Source organism: Podarcis bocagei (genome assembly GCF_964188305.1).
Source record: "Podarcis bocagei genome assembly, chromosome: 12".
NCBI classification, from domain to species: Eukaryota; Metazoa; Chordata; class Lepidosauria; order Squamata; family Lacertidae; genus Podarcis; species Podarcis bocagei.
The window spans coordinates 28,693,345-28,710,428 of NC_138137.1; the positions used below are offsets into that span (position 1 = coordinate 28,693,345).

The 17,084-nt window shown below is 42.7% G+C and overlaps 1 protein-coding gene across 1 annotated transcript; it reads left to right on the top strand.

Annotated features, from left to right (window-relative positions):
• Positions 1-1,282: 1,282 nt before the first annotated feature.
• On the top strand, positions 1,283-11,762 carry AGR2 (anterior gradient 2, protein disulphide isomerase family member). The gene is made up of 8 exons (XM_081164066.1): positions 1,283-1,354; positions 4,685-4,828; positions 6,481-6,544; positions 6,745-6,797; positions 7,638-7,711; positions 8,501-8,564; positions 10,604-10,687; positions 11,451-11,762. Exons 2-8 carry the CDS (start codon positions 4,693-4,695, stop codon positions 11,498-11,500), a joined length of 525 nt encoding a protein of 174 aa, XP_081020192.1. The 5' UTR covers positions 1,283-1,354; positions 4,685-4,692; the 3' UTR covers positions 11,501-11,762.
• Positions 11,763-17,084: the final 5,322 nt, after the last annotated feature.

Here is a 17,084-nt window from a genome sequence, read left to right on the forward strand (position 1 = left end):
AGTTAGAATGTTTGGTGAAATGAATTACTTAGGAATGAAGTGATTTTTATTTGAATTTTTTGTTATACCATTCATAAGAATGTTTTGTTATCTACTAAATTTAATAAAACTTTATATATATATATAAAAGAATCTCCCTTCAGACCTTCCTACTCAATGCAGTCCTCGGCTCAGCACTCACACACAATTAAGGGTATGTACTTGTGAAATACAATGTTCACCACATCAAATTGCATGCATGGTGGTATTGATAAGCTTCCCTTATATAGAAATTCACTTAGCAATCTGTTCGGTTCAGCATCTATTCCTTTCGTTGCTAGGAAACAGCTACTATTCCAAGAAGAACACCAGGTGGGATTCAACAGTGCACTGATTTGAGTGCTTCATCAATGCAAGCAGTGGCAGATGGGATGACCTCCCCTCTCCTTCCTCAGCCTGCTGTCCTGGGGGTTCTCCTGACTCTCCAGAGTAGATTTGGGGGAGATAGGGCACGCAGGCGAGAGGAGAGGGAGGCAAGCCCATTGAGCTAGCAGGAGTCTCAGCACCGGCTTCCACTAGTGTATACTGGCTTAGTTGAATCCAGCTCAATAAAATCATTTCACACTGAAGGCAGAGGGTCTGGGCAGCTCCCTCCTTAAATGATGAGATTCATATTTTCAGCATGGTTTCCAACACTGGAGTGATGTAAAAGGCACTTGAAAGCAATGGTGGGGAACCAGTGACCTTGCTGTGAGGCTCCAAGTCCTATGGGCGATGGGAATTGTGGGCCAACACCACACCCTGCTTTGGAAGATGAACTGTCAGGTTCCATTTTCATTTGGCATTTCCCTTGGCTTCTTTGATCTGGATCAGTGCCCTGTACTCAGTAAAGTGACCATCTAATTCACACTTGAGGTCATATCCAATTTCATCTTCTCAAAGGAATTGCAGGCCTGTGCTTTAGAACGAAGCTTCTGTCCAATCACAAAAAGCCAGATCAGCCTTCAGGCAAATCAGAAGCCTTGATTTATGCTTACCTGGATTTGGCTCATTGCCCACATCAGAAAATATATTTCCCCAAACTCTCATATACACGTATAAATTTTACTTTTCTAAAACTACTGATACACTGTACGCTGATGGCATTTATTTGTTTCAGAAATTACTTGCAAACGTCTTGTCTTTTATTTATTTTCTTTAAAAAAGTAAAATAAAATAGAGGTTTCCCCCTGCATCAGAAGTATTCAAATGCCACAGCTTGTGGGTGGGGATGAGGTGTGCCCAGGCGCATAAATAGGCATACCATGCCTTCCTTGTTCACACTGAAACTTGGAACACTTTAGCAGTTTCTCAAAGGAGGAGGAGGGCAGAGCAGGTAAGATGATCAGCTCTGGGCTTAGCAAAGCACCTGTTCAGAGTCCTCTGAGCCTGTGAGTCAGGTTACTTATTGATGGGCAGGTAACAAAGAACAGGCTGGGAAGACTGGAGCAGTGAAAGGGCAGTGAAAGGGCTGTGCAGCAGTTCTAAGAAAAGCAGCTAGAGTGTTTTGCTGTTTCTTTCACTAACTATGCTGATGACCACAAGTGTGTGTGTGTGTGTGTGTGTGTGTGTGTGTGTGTGTGTTAAGCTTTACAAACCTTTGTGATTTTCTTTTCTTTTTGAAGAAGCAACTTTTGTCAGTCATTGCTTTCCCACTAGATCTGCTAACAGCTCTGATCCCCACCCCCTTGTCTGATTTCCTGCTTGGCAAGTGCAAGCACTTTCTAATGCATGGGTAGGCAAACCAAGGCCCGGGGGCCGGATCTGGCCCAATTGCCTTCTAAATCCGGCCCATGGACGGTCCGAGAATTAGCGTGTTTTTACATGAGTAGAAAGTGTCCTTTTATTTAAAATGCATCTCTGGGTTATTTGTGGGGCATAGGAATTTGTTCATTCCCCCCCAAAAAAATATAGTCTGCCCCCCCCCCAAGGTCTGAGGGACAGTGGACTGGTCCCTGCCTGAAAAAGTTTGCTGGCCCCTGTTCTAATGCCTTTGTCAAAGCTCTGTTTTCTTCTATGGTGCTATGGTTTCTGTGTACTACATTTACCAGTCTTGAATCTTCTCAGCTGTCTATCTTCTGCTGCTTGAAAGGATCGTGCCCCACACCCACCCACTTCTTCCATTTTTTGCCCAGTTGTGTTTCTTCCCGCTTCCCTGATGCTGACACAGTGCCCATTGACATCAGCTGTGCCATAAAAAGGGACTCCGCTGGATGCATATTGGCCTACTTAAATGCCCCTGTGGTTTCAAAGGATGACAAGATGTCCTTGCTGCCTGTTTTCTTAAAAAGCCAAATACCCCTCCAAAAACTTGCCTATTTTAATTTCCCCCATGAAGACATAAGGATGTCTGTCACTTTAATAAAACAAACCTGTGCATGATTATTCTGCAAAGTAAGTCCTAACATGTTGCACGGCATTTACTGTCATGTAAGTGTGTACAGGATTGCAGTCCCTTTTAAAAAACACAAATCCAAAACCTGAAAATCAGCCCCATTCGATATCATTCAAACTTCCTTCCAAGTTAATATGCTTAGGATTGAAGCTTCAGAATGCCCATTGTTTCCTGATTGTTGTAGAAAATCTGAGAAGAAAATATGGAAGATGAGTAACATGCTTGAAAATTGTATTTCCTGATTTTTGAGCATAGTAGACTTAATCCTGACCATATCAGCCCCGCTTGATCTTCAGAGCAGGGTCTTGATTATCTCAAATGGTACCGTTATTATTCCTCCTCAGCCAAATTTGATGGAGGCAGACCCACTCTCTGCAAGGCTGTCCCAGAAACCTGGTGCCAATCTTGAGAGCCAAATGGGGTGTGCAGCTGAGACCCTTCTCTGCTACTTACCCACAGCCCCTCATCCCAGAACTTTTTCTCCCAGCCCTGTGTGCATCTCCATCATCAAAGCTCACCTGGGTGGAGAGCATGTGGAGGGACATGCTGCATATTGGTGGAGAGGAGGGTTCAGCTCTCTCTCTCTCTCTCTCTCTCTCTCTCTCTCTCTCTCTCTGTGTGTGTGTGTGTGTGTGTTTGGAAAGTCATGCCTTTAAATAGAACTTCTGCTGTTCCCTGCAGTTGGGGTCTAAACTGAGATACTGATCAAAACTCCAGGGCCGGTCCTGCCATTGGGCAGAGTGAGGTAGAATCCTCAGTTGGAATGGAGGACCCAGCTTCTGTGCATCATGCAGCTAAACTAACCAGTCGTTGTATAAGATTAAACAGCAACAGCCCATGCTTCAATCTGCCACCACTGTTGAATTGGTCCTGAGACCTGCAGAAAACCCTTTGCTTCTCTCAAATTTGCAGTCTGCCACATTGAGTGAGAATCGTCAGGTCTTAGCATCAACTGTCTGTCCCCCGTAGCGATGGATGCTATTTTTAAAAGTCAGGATTTTGAAACCAACAGATCTATAATTGGACTAAAATGAGGTTAATCAGATTCATTCAGAATTGTGTTCACCGTCAAGACAGGGAGCATTGGAAATGCTAGCAGAATTAGCATCTTGAGATGCCTTCATTCGAAAACTTATTGTGTGACTTTTAATTGGCTTAGAAAACTTCAAGGCTGCAGTGCTCAATATATAGACTTACAAGAGAGCAAGTCCAACTGAACACCGTGGGGCTTACTTCTGAGTAAACATGGATAAGATCAGGCTGTACATTTGGGGGGTGGGGAATGCATCATATGTGAAGACACACAGCACAATCTTAACACGTAGACTCATAGAATTGTAGAGATGGGAGGGATCCTGAGGGTCATCTAGTCCAACTCCCTGCAATGCATACTCTGAATTAAGTGCCCCTGTGCTCAGTGGGTCTTACACAAGGGTAACTGTGCATAAGACTGCAGCTTTGGGGTGCATTAAGTGGACACTGGCTGTCAGAGCATAGCCAACTTGGCAAGCCTAGGGATTTGAAACTACTTTGATTTCATTGTCTCCTTAATATTTCCCTGTTGTCACCACACTGAGAGAAGTGTTTCACTCCTCACAACCCAAGGCAAGGGCCTCGAAAATACTTTGATTTGCTTTGCATGGCTCCATTTTCTTCAAGTCCACTGTAAACACCAAATTAGTGCCTGGGAAATAAAGGTTAGTTTTTAATTCAAAGTATCAGCTTTGAATATCACAGTAGAGTTACATTTAGCTCTGTTTGTCTTCACAATGTATCCATCAATGGAAGGTTTCATTATAGGATGGGGAAGAAATTGGATTCAGTTTGCTTTTTAAGCAAATCTACCTAATTCACGCTTTCTAAAACAGTAAGCAAAATGAAACACAGCCATCTTTCAAAATTCACACTTCTCTGAATGTTGCAATGCAATTCACCAGCCAAGTAATGTGCACAAATATGCATATACCAAGGTAAATGGTGCATAAAACTGTATATAGTTTCCCATCCCTGCTTGAGCACAGAAGGACTTTCTTCTATGCATACTATACACTGAGTCACAAGCCGAGTTTCTCATGCATGTTGTATGTAGCACTTAACATTCGGTTGCTCCTTTTCTTTTACTGTGACCAAGCTGGAACTAGAGTAATTCCATTCCATTGCTTTTAACTTAGCCAGCAAGATTGATTGCATGCCTCTATTGTTCCATACCTAATAGTCTCCTGTTCTGTAATGCAGCTGAATAAATCCTTAGTGCTTTTTTTCTCCCCCTAGCTTCAACCATGGAGAAGAGCCTTGTATCGGTATTGCTTTTGCTCGTCGCCGTCTCGTACATTTCAGCGAAGGACACTACTGTGAAAAGTGAAAAGAAGGATGTAAAAGAAACCCGTCCCAAACTGCCCCAGACTCTCTCCAGAGGTAAAGGAACACTAGCTGATTGCAGTGGGAAGACAGGGTGGTGTTGCTTTTTTAACCCTTTCTCAAAATACTAGAACCCAAGACCATCCAATGAAGCAAAATGATGGGAGATTCAGAACAGACCCAAGCGGGTTTGTAGCAATTAGAGTGTTGGACTAGGACATGGGAAACCAGGATTCCAATTCCAATTCACTCATGAAGCTGATTGGGTGACCTCTCTTAACCTAACCTATCTCACAGGGTTGTTCTGATGGATCCTGCCCTTTGAGAACTTACAAAACTGCACTACATATATCTACTTGGAAGTGAGTGTCACTGAGTTCAGTGAGGCTTACCCCTTATACGTTGTTATAAGACTGTAGTGTAAGAGGGTCTTTTCTCAATAAGGAGGGGTGCACATTATTTAAATAAGGAAGCCTCACGGGACATTTCTCCAACAGCCGGTAATTCGTAGCAGGTAATTATCTAAATTTCACATTGAACTTGAAGTGAGTGCTAGTTCAGATTAATGCCAGCATTTGAAGAAATCATTGCAATTAATCAATGGGTTGGGGGGGGGAATAGCGTATTTACGCAAATCTAATGCACCATCGAATCTAATGCGCACCTCAATTTTCAAAACCTTGAAACCAAAAAAGTATTCACTGGCGCATGTAAATGTGCCATCAAAACTAGGGTGCACCCTAATTTTCGCAACATAATTTGGCCAAAAAAAGGGTGTATTACATTTGTGTAAATACAGTAACACCTAAAAATATGGTGTTGGCAGGAGGTATTTGGGCTAACTGGCATAAGGTTATATAGCTGGAAATTTGTGATTTGTTTTATTTTATTTGCTTTATTATATTTCTATGCCACTTTTCATTCGAATGTATCCCAAAGCATCTTACAAACAATAAATAATAACAACATGACAGAACACAATAAACATGAGAGAACATCACAAACACAGCATAAATCATATAGGATAATTCACAAATCACCAGGGAAACAATTGCAATCTATAAAACACTGTTAACAAAACAACAACTAAAAAACAAGCCAAACATCACAATGTAAGCAAAAGTCATATTATATGATTAACAAATACAGCATTTATAATCTATAAAATAATATCAACATTAACAAAATAGCATCAAAGACTCATAATCTTTCACTCTGTTCAGCTCATTAAAATACAAATACACACGATGCGCATGGCTGCAACTCCCTTCTGAAGGTTCCTCGGACTGGAATTGAGGCAGCACAGATTGAACCAACCAACCCCTGATGGCAAACAGAAAGTCTTTCTCCCCTCACAATTCTTCCTCTGGAAACAGCTCCCTTATCATGGCTTCTAGGTCTGGAGGGTAGGGCAAGGCAGGTGGGAAAAGCCATTGCCTGATGACCAGCACTAAGCCTCACTTAGAGTTGCCTTTGTTCAGGACTCAGTTCAGTTGCCATGTGTCCTCTTTTTCCAGGACACATCCTCTTTTTCATGGGTATGTAAAATGTGTGTTGTCATAGCGATCCATAGTTAAAAGTAGAAGTCGGCAAATGGGGCCTCTTTCTTGCTCTTCAAAATATGGCAACCCTACAACTGGTTATGGGATTAATGCCTCCTCAATTATAATATGCTTTAAAACTAAATTCCATTCATCATTTCCTTTCAGGCTGGGGAGATCAGCTTATCTGGACTCAGACTTATGAAGAAGCTCTCCATAAAGCCAGGACAAAGTAAGTTCCCCTATCTCCACATGGTTTTCACTATGGCGTGTGAAGGTCTCCTCCTTCCACTCGAAGAAATGAGAAACGTTTCAATACCTTTTTCCAGGACCTTAAATCTTAAGTCATTGAGATTTTTGTCCATCATGAGTTTTGCTCTTTTTATCGCCTGCTACTGTGAGATTCTAAAATGGACCTTTTCTTCTTTTCAGCAACAAACCTATAATGATCATCCACCATTTAGAAGACTGCCCTCACAGTCAAGGTACCATTCTTTCCAACAGACACATAATCTTTTGGTCTACATCCAAGCAAATACAATTACTACCAATAATAATAATAACAACAATAAACCGGCTCTTTTTACACTGAAAGCATAATCTATATTTTTATCCCATACTTAATAACTGGGGAGGTTTAGATAAATGGAAGGCAGAAATTTCTATTTACATTCCCCCCCCCGCCCCCTCACAAATGATCACAGTCAGAAACAGAGATTGACAAATTTGTGCCGAAGAGCTCGTAATGATAGCCTGTCCACACATCGTATGAACACCCAAACTCCATGCATTCTTTGACAGTTGTGAATATGTTTTCTCTTCACTTAAGAGACTGGTTTTCGGGTGGGCCTTAGATCCAGCACTTATCTCCTTAGAAATGAAACATTTATTGTATAATTCAAACTAGAGTGACATAGCATGAGTAAGTCAGTAAGTGCTGTTTCCTGTCTTAAGCTGCAATCCTGTGTCTACTCAGAAGTAAGTCCCACTGAATTCAGTGAGGCTTACTCCCTGGTAAGTGGAATTTGGATTTCAGCCTCAGGCTTCTTGTGAATTCCTTTGCTAAGCAAAAGAATCAAGGTTTCAAAAACCCAAAACATTGATTGCGATAACCTTGACCTCCTTTCGTTCCCAGACCTGTTTCTAAACTTTGAGCCTTTAGTTTATCTCTTTCATTTTACAGTGATCTGTATTAGGCCTTCAGGCCTTAAGCGTTCATGAATTTTTATTTGATCTGTACTGACAATAGATACATAATGTTCTTTCTATGTTTCGGATTCTTTCTTTTTTTCTAATAGTGAGTCTAATTTCTTCTCCCATTCTAGCACTGAAGAAGGTATTTGCTGAACACAAAGAGATACAGAAATTGGCTGAGAAGTTTGTTCTCCTCAATCTTGTTGTAAGTTTTCTTTGACACTTGGCTCTGTTTTGTAATAAAGCAATTATTCTCTCGGCCAAGTTTCAAGTTGATCTACCGGTATTTAATTCTACCTAGAGCAGGTTCACACAGGGCATCTTTCCAAAATGGAAGGGTGGTTGCTGTTTTTAGAAAAATAGGCAAGTGTTTAGATTGCCATGATTATTGGGAAAGTAATATATAGATAGGGTTGCCATATTTCGAGAAGTAAAAATCTAGACACAAACAGTTGTTGAGCTTATTGGGGGGGAGAGGGGGCTCACCCAAAAAGTTGTTGGCCTATTTTTGGGAAGACGCTTCCTGGTTCTGTTTGCAAAAACATGGACGCTTTGTCAATTTTTTAAAACCCCCCTTGGATGGAAATTTCGCCATTGGAATCCTGAACATGTCAGGAGAAAACTGGGCACATGGCAACCCTAGTATAGAGCAGCTTCCCAACAAAATGGATGCCTGTGCATTCTTCATGTATAACAGTTTAATATACATTTTTCTTATGTGGATATTATCTCCATATAGGGAAAAATACTGTGTGTGAAATTTAGTGGGTGGATGTGCTTGCTAAAATAATTATAATGCTCATCAAATCCTCATTGTGGTCCGATTCAGTTATATTATACATTAGGGGATGGCTGTCACATCATCATCTATTCCACCTAAGCTTTCATTATGTTGAAGTAACTGGCAATGTTTAATAGATATTTTGACTCTTCTCTGTGTGATCTAAATGGCTTGCATCACAGATATTTGTATTTTCTTTTTCTTTTCTTTAAGTATGAAACCACAGACAAACATCTTTCACCAGATGGCCAGTATGTTCCCAGAATCCTGTTTGTAGGTGAGTAGTTAAGGGGTCAAAGAGTTCTGTTTTTTGGCGGGGGGCATGCCAGGCTGAATACAGTGGTACCTCTGGTTATGCATGCTTCTGGTTATGCACGCTTCGGGTTACAAGCTCCACTAACCCAGAAGTAGTTGCTCCTGGTTGCAAACTTTGTCCCAGGATGCAGCAGGAAGTGCCATAAGCGAAAGTGTGCCTCAGGATAAGAATGGTTTCAGCTTAAGAACGAACCTCTGGAACGAATTACATTCGTAACTAAAGGTACCACTGTAGCTGAGATGAGTTAATATTTACTGTGGAACGAAAGCTTGATTTATCTCCAGGTTGCATCTCCAATATGGGGGAAACAGGGTTTTGCAAGCATTCCAACTGGAGAATGTGGCTGTTGCTAGCAAAACCTGAATCTCCTGTACCACTGGCGTTATTGGTGTTTTTGCTCAAAGACCTATAGGATGGGTCCCATAAAACCGCTCTTAACATGCAATACACTTGCCACATGTCCACCCAGTGTTTGTAATTTAAAGTAGCTTTCTCCTCTCCTGTTTTTAAGGAGGGGATTGATAAAGGGCCAAAAAAAGTAGTTGTGTAAAATGAAATGTTTCACATTTGCATCTGCAACAATAACCTGCCCAAAATTTATTTCCAATATGCTTGCATCTCTGCAAACAATGGAGCATTGTTTTATTAAATTGGCTAAAGGGTGGATTTTTTACACACACTCCAAGGAGTTAACGAATGACACTGATCTTAAGAAGATTCCCCCTCAGGCTGATGCTGCTCATTGCTTTAACATCTACAGCTTACATTTTACTTAGTTATTATTTAGGATGGGGGTGGAGAAATCACCGAGTCCCATTTCTGCCCACCAGCTGTTCAGTGGAAGCAGCTGAGAAGGAAAGCTTTGTTGGTGTACAAAGCCTTGCTATGGATTTGTGGGGGTCCAGATTCCCCATAATGCGTGGGTGCCAGATTCACTCCATAATTCCTGGATGTAGAATTAAACTTTGCCAAACACGGGGACCCCCTGGAATTAGTTATGCTAACAAGGCAAGCCAGCTTGGCAGAGTGGGCTGAATGGGCCATTAGTGGAGGAGAAAGACCAGGGATGGCCCATCAAGGAAACCATGAAAGGGCAAGAATGCCAGGCAAGGGGGAGTGGAGCCCCTTCTTGGCTGGGTGCCAGGTTTTGGGTTTCGACTCTGAACAGAGGTGCCGAGTTCTGCCCAGCATTGTGGGGCCCCATTGTGCACATGTGTGACATCACACGCATCGTGGCACAGGGCCCTGTTAGGGCCACCACAGCTGCCACAAGGCCCAGCAAGACTCAGCACCTACATTGCAAGTCCCAGCAAGGCCTGCTGCCACTCAAGATGGAGGAGGGATTCAGCCCCATCCCAACAGACTTTGGGTGGGTTGGGGGAGGGGCTGAAGACATCTCAGCCCTGTGGAGTTGACACCTATGTCACTGAATGATGTAGGCTGTGGGAGGTCCTTGGAGTTGGTTAGCAGCATGGAGGAGGAGGAGGAGGAGAGCTGGGGAAGACAGACTGGAAGGAAGGGACACAAAGGATGGCTTTTTGCTGCTCTTTGAATCCAATGCTGCGCTCAAGAGGGGAGCCAGACCCTCATAGGATGCGAATGCCCTACAATCTCTCCATCTAGGGGCAGGATGTTTATATGTGTAAATAAAACCATATGTCATGAGGACATCATAGTCTCAGCTGTGTCTTGTTGTCCCAAAAGGGAACACAGACTTTGGTAAGCATGCCAGATACCCCTGGAATCTCACGCTAATTGTGGAGATTCGAGTGGACTGTAACAGCACATAACGACAGCTCCTTCCTACAGAAGCAGGGAAACATTTCTCAGCATTTCCCCTGCAGAGATGCAAAAAAGTGACTATGCATATCCATACTGGAGAATTATAGACAACATTCATGTGGTTAAGCATCTTTTGCATGGGGACAGTAGAAGCCATTTTCATTGAGAGTTTTTTGATGGCTGCAGATGGAAAGTTAATGCGATCACTGTTTCTCCAGATCCGTCACTGACAGTTAGAGCAGATATTACTGGAAGATATTCCAACCGCCTCTATGCTTACGAGCCTTCAGACATTGCATTACGTAAGTATTTCCTAGCAGAGCTTTTTGCATAGATTTGGAACAAAGGAAGGTCTGAAATTCTGCTTTGGAGCTCCCTCCAGTTGCACAATAGCATTGCAAAATGTGCATAAAATAGTAATAAATGCTGGTGAATTTTCATGATGACTTCTTTTTTAAAAAAAAAATCACAAGCTGATGTGGAAATGTAGACAACTGAATTTAAGACTGGGAAAATGTGGAATTGAAAGAAAACTAAATGGATAGATTTCACCATCCTAACTTCTGAATAAATATGCATAGCAACACATAGAAAATGACTGATGCCATTTATGTAAATGATTTAGAGTCTGTCGTTTTTGATATGGATGCCATGTGAATGTCACCTGAAACCGGTAATCCATCCACATGGATGGTCCAACATGGTGCAGATTGTTTTCATGCCACTGCCAAAATATTCCCAGAGCAAGTTCTGCACCTGACATGACCCTCATGGTGGGGTCCTATGCACAATAACGGCTCGCTGTATGGAAACCTCAGCATGAAAAGCATCATTAAATCCATTTCAATCCGTGTTATCCAATTTAACTGAGTTGTCAATGATGTGTGGACCATTAACAGTGTGCACTGCTTCTGCTATTGTAAATGCTGGGAAATTAAAGTGAGATTTGGTTTATTGCAGTTTGCATAATTTAGAAAGTTCAAAAGGATGTGCATTACATGCTAGATTACTTTTTGTACAACCCCCCCCCCGCCTCCCTGACTCATCATCTGTTTGTTTTTCTAGTGTATGCAAATATGCAGAAAGCTCTGAAGTTGTTGAAGACTGAATTGTAAAGAAAGAAAACAGACACACTCTCAGGTCTTCCACCTCTAACGCAGCGTATGAAAAAATAGTTCTCCCCGAAGAGAATGCGTAGGTTGCCCTTGGATATGCATATCAACAACTCACCGTATGCATAACTTCCAGGAGGATAACTGTGTTATAAATACTCATTTGTAACTGTGTGGTATTATGTATTGATTGCTTTTATAAAATAAGACTAAAAACACTGTATGCTCTTTTCTATAAATCAAGATTAAAAAGAAAAACACTTTATGAAGTTTGCACTTTTGTGATCTGTCTTATTTTGCAATCTTGTACAGAAGCATCTATAATATTTCCAATGAGAGAGCCAGTGTGGTCTAGTGGTTAAGAGCGGTAGACTCGTAATCTGGTGAACCGGGTTCGCGTCTCCGCTCCTCCACATGCAGCTGCTGGGTGACCTTGGGCTAGTCAAACTTCTCTGAAGTCTCTCAGCCCCACTCACCTCACAGAGTGTTTGTTGTGGGGGAGGAAGGGAAAGGAGAATGTTAGCCGCTTTGAGACTCCTTAGGGTAGTGATAAAGCGGGATATCAAATCCAAACTCTTCTTATTTTCAATGACACAAATAACACAGCAAACAAATTTTAAAGAACCTAATTCCATGCAGACCATCAGTCCCCGATATCTGCAGACAGGGCTGGAAAAGTCTCCTCTCCATTCCTGGGAAGTTGCTGTCAGTCAGTGCAGACCAGGGCTGAGGAAACTCTGCCCCCCCTCCCAGATGTTGTTTCATTCCAACACCCATCATCCCTGAGCATTGACCACACTTGCTGGGGCTACTGGAGTACAGCGACATATCATGGGCCACTGAGATAGATGCACCAATGGTCTGATTCAATGCAAGGTAGCTTCCAATGTCAGCAAATGGACGGCAGACTTCAAACTGCCCAACAACAATGTGAATGATTGCCAGTTGTATTTGTGTGACTGGTGTCCATTCCTGACTGCAGAAGAACAAGCAAACTGCCTGGTCTGCTTATTTTCATTTTTGGTCAGAATTCTCTGACATCCCTACCTACGTGGGGATGCCTTATTTGTTTATGAACTTCAGTTAATGTTAGCCATAGCTTACAGGTATGAACCTGGACCTTCTCTATTACCATCACCATCCAAAAGCCATGAGTGAAGAGCAGCTCTTCCAGGCTTTAATGCAGGGAGAGGGGGACACACATAATAAACCGAGCTTTGTCTGCCATACGCCTCAGCTGGTGATTATGAATTCATGCGGGTTTCTGTCTCTTAATACTAGTCAGTGGTGGTGGTGCCCTCTGGTGGACAGGTGAGGGTGCTGCCACCATTGCTGCTGGTGAGGGTGCTGCCATCTCTATGCTGCTGGTGGAGAAAGAGAAATCATGGGAAGCAAACAGCAGAAAACTTTGAAGGTCAATATTTGATTTGATGTGTTAGTGAGGATCCTAGCTGGGTGTGTCAGTTACATCCTTATAGGTCTCAGCATAGCTGGTGCCAAAAAAAAAAAAAAAAAAAAGGCACAAAGGTTTGGCTCAGTTTTGAAACAATACCAGGCTCTGGAGATCACAGTTAGCATCCCTCAACTCTAATGGAGAGTGGCTCCCCAGCTGTGTTTTCTAGGCCCACACCTCTCTTGCCAGGTAGAACTCTATACACAGGAACACAGGTAGTTGCCTTTTACTAAGTCAGCTCACTGGTTCACCTTGCTCAGTTATCATCTATGCCAAGGTTTAAGACAGGGGTCTTTCCTGCCCCTACCTGGATTCAAAATTCAAAATTATTGTTGAAACATCCAAAGGGAAGCTGACTAAATGTTGGATTTGCAGTGAGCCAAACTTATCTCCCCTCCTCAGCAAGGGTTTGAGATACAGAGAACCTGTTAATTGATTCCATTTGGAAATGAATAAATGTGCAAAATCTTTCCTAGCATTAATTCAGTGGAAAATTATACAGCTTTTGCAATACCTGAGAAATGAATTATATTTAAGGAAACCTGATGGAGAAACTTTCAATGGCGTCTCACTATTTTCTGTCATTCTGTCATTCTCTCCCTGTGTGTTTTCTTTTTCTAATGCTTTATCAAGCCAATATTTGGGTTTTTTGTTGTTGTTTTTTTTAAAAAAGAGTCAACAAGACAATTGCCCACCACATAAAAATGCTGGCCTCAAGATGCAAATATTGAAAACGGATATTCCTTTTCCCCAAAACTCTGATGATTTGCTAAAGGGTTTTTGCAGTGAGTCAAGGGCTCAGATGAGAGACACAAAAACAGCCCACACCCCATTCTTCAGTGATTCCTTCTGGCACATTAAAGCAGGACCAGGGAACCTACAGACCTCTGCATGTTGTTGGACTACAACTCCCATCACTCCTGACTATTGGCCATGCCGGCTGGGGCTGACGGGAACTAGTGTCCAACTGCATTTGGAGAATCACAATTTCCCCATCCCTGCACTAAAGTAAATATGGGTCCTTGAATAACAGAGGCCTATCAATTGAAGGCAACTGCGGTTGTCTATTGGACCAATAAAGACCAAGAGTCCTCAGGCTGAGCCCATGGTTTCATTCTGGCTCAAACCATTCCTGCCAAGTATGTTCCCATTCCATCAGGAACATATAAACTACTCCTGCTGAATGGAGGAAAACCAGGCAAATAACTAAGTGAGTTGAAAGAGGGCTTCTCACAAGTCAATGTGCCAGAAAAGTCTCCATTACCTCACAGGCAGTCTTAATTTACATAAAAGTGTTGAATAGTTAATGTTTGATTAGCTGGCTCGTTATGTCATGCATTCTACATCGGAGCGTGTAAATAAATAACTTGTAACCAAAGTCTGGTCACCTAATAAATACCAGCATTTAAATATTCATGCTGTACATTGCCTGACCAGGATCACAAAAGGCAGACAGAGCAACCAAACATCGCCATCCATCCCACAGCTGAATCTTCATACTCTGCTTGCTCCTGCCCATTCCAAAACACACACAAATGCCTGAATCTTACTTCAACACACCAGCAAAGAGACAGCATCCTTCACTGTACCTCAGCCTAACAGGCTAGCAGCATCATCAGCGCTTTCTTTCAGCCGGAACTTGCCGGAACTGATTTCCAGCACCTCTCAGGTGGGCACCACTGCCCTTCTAAGAGAATGAGGGGGGTGCTCAAGGTGAGTTCTGGCACCTCTTTTTCTGGAAAAAGAACACATCATCATTATTAAAATGTTTATACCACCCTTCACCTGAGGAGCACTGGGCAGTTTACAGCATAAAAGCACACAAATACATAACATAGAAAAAACAAAAAATACACCTCCCCCCTCATACACAAAGTTGTTTAATTAACCAAAGGCCTGGGCAAATATGAATGACTTTGCCTGTTGACTACAAATATGTAACGAAGGTGCCAGGCGAGCCTTCCTGGGGAGAGCATTCCACAAATGGGAGCCACTGCAGAAAATGTATTATTAATAATAATTTGTTATTTCTACCCCACCCATCTGGCTGGGTTTCCCCAGCCACTCTGGGCGGCTTTCAACAGAACATTAAAAACAGAATAAAACTTCAAACATTAAAAACTTCCCTAAACAGGGCTGTTTTCAGATGTCTTCTAAAAGTCAGATAGTTGTTTATTTCCCTGACATCTGATGGGAGGGTGGGCACCACTACCAAGAAGGCCCTCTGCCTGGTTCCCTGTAACCTCATTTCTCGCAGTGAGGGAACCACCAGAAGGCCCTTGGCTGCTGAACGATGGGGGTAGAGACACTCCTTCAGGTATGATGGGCCGAGGCTGGGTCCAAAGATGTTTTTTTAAGAAGCAGTTTAATGACCGCCTCTTTCAGTGGGGCTGGGAAGGCTCCCTCACAGAGTGAAGCATTCACCACCCTGCAGAGCCCATCACCCAGCCCTTCCCGGCTCGCTTTTATCAGCCAGGATGAGCAAGGATTAAGGAGACAGGTGGTTGGTTTCACTTGTCCAAGCAGCCTGTTCACATCCTCGGAGGAAACCGATTGGAATTGATCCCATGCAACTTGACTAGACAGGACTTTAGCACTCTCCCGCCCCAGCCCTGCTCCCACGGTGGAGTCCAGCTCTTTCCGAATCAGAGCGACTTTGCAAAATCATTGCAGGAGATCTTGGGGGCCTTGTCAGGCTCTGGTGGCGCAGGTGGTTCTGTTAAATTTTGAACCACCTGAAAGAGTCTCCTGCTTACATGTTGCCACCCTCTTTGTGTAGGGGGCACAGGAAGAAGGGTGTCAGATGGTGATGGCACTGTAGTCCTGAGCCCGTGTAAGGCTTTAAAGGTCAAAAGCAGCACTTTGAATTGGGGCTGGAAACTAATGGGCAGCCACTGTGGTAGGGCCAGGATTGGCGTAATATGCTCAACCTTTCCTGCCCCAAGTGAGCAACCTGGCCACTGAATTCTGCACCCGCTGTGTCGGCCAATTGGTGCAAAAGAAGGATAGAACTTTTTTTATGTATGCTACAACAGCAGCAAGAATATTAATCGCTAAGTATTAGAAGACACAAGATCTACCCACTCTGGAGGAATGGCAGATGAAGGTGATCGACTATATGGAATGGGCTGAGATGACTGGCAGAATCCGAGACCAGGGAGAAGAGTCGGTGAAAGAAGACTGGAAGAAATTTAAAGATTATTTAAAGAAATATTGTAAAATTAATGAATGTTAGAAAGATGTTGGATAGAAACTAAGTGGTTTCCAGCTGTAATGCTTTAGGAGACATGATTTGCTGAATTAACAAACTGAACTGGAATACAAAGAAGGAAAGTATGAGGTCGGAGGAAATAAGGGTATGGAAGTTATGTTATTGAAAATTAATGTGTGTTTTTAATTGCTTATTATTTTGTATGTTTATTTTTTATTTTTTCTTATATTCAAAAAATTTCTCAATAAATATCTTTTTTTTTAAAAAAAAAAAGAATTCTGCACCCGCTAAAGTTTCTGGACCGTCTTCAGAGGCAGCCCCATGTATAATACGCTGCAGTAATCTAACCTAGAGGTTACCAGTATGTAGACAACTGACGTTAGGCTATCCCTGTCCAGATGGTCCACCAGCTGAAGTTGATGGAAGGCACTCCGCACCACCAAGGCCATCTGAGCCTCAAGCATCAGCAATGGGTCCAGAAGAAGCCCCCAAGCTGCATGCCCACTCCTTCAGAGGATTTGTCTAAGCTACTTTGAAAGCTGTTCACGTTGGCGGCCATCATGGCATCTTGTGCTAGCTTGTGCCAGAGTTTTAAGTGCATGCTTCCATTAAGGCTTTCCACAGTCTGTTCCTTGCAATAGGTTTACCCAGCTGGTCCAGCTTTGCAATTCGTTATTTTCTTGCATCTCGTTTTTGTTCTGGGATTTTGTAAGGCTCCCTACCCCTGAAATAATTCACCCAGATCTTTTACTATTAAAAAAAAGCACAATGCCTAACTTCAAGGTGTTTTTGTGTATGTGTTTTTTAAGCGATCCACACACGTCATTTTAGAACGACAGCTTTGACTAGGAAGCACAGCGCTTTCCAGCCCAGGCCTTCATTGGGAGCTCTCAACTACAGTGCATGACACTTGACTCTACCTG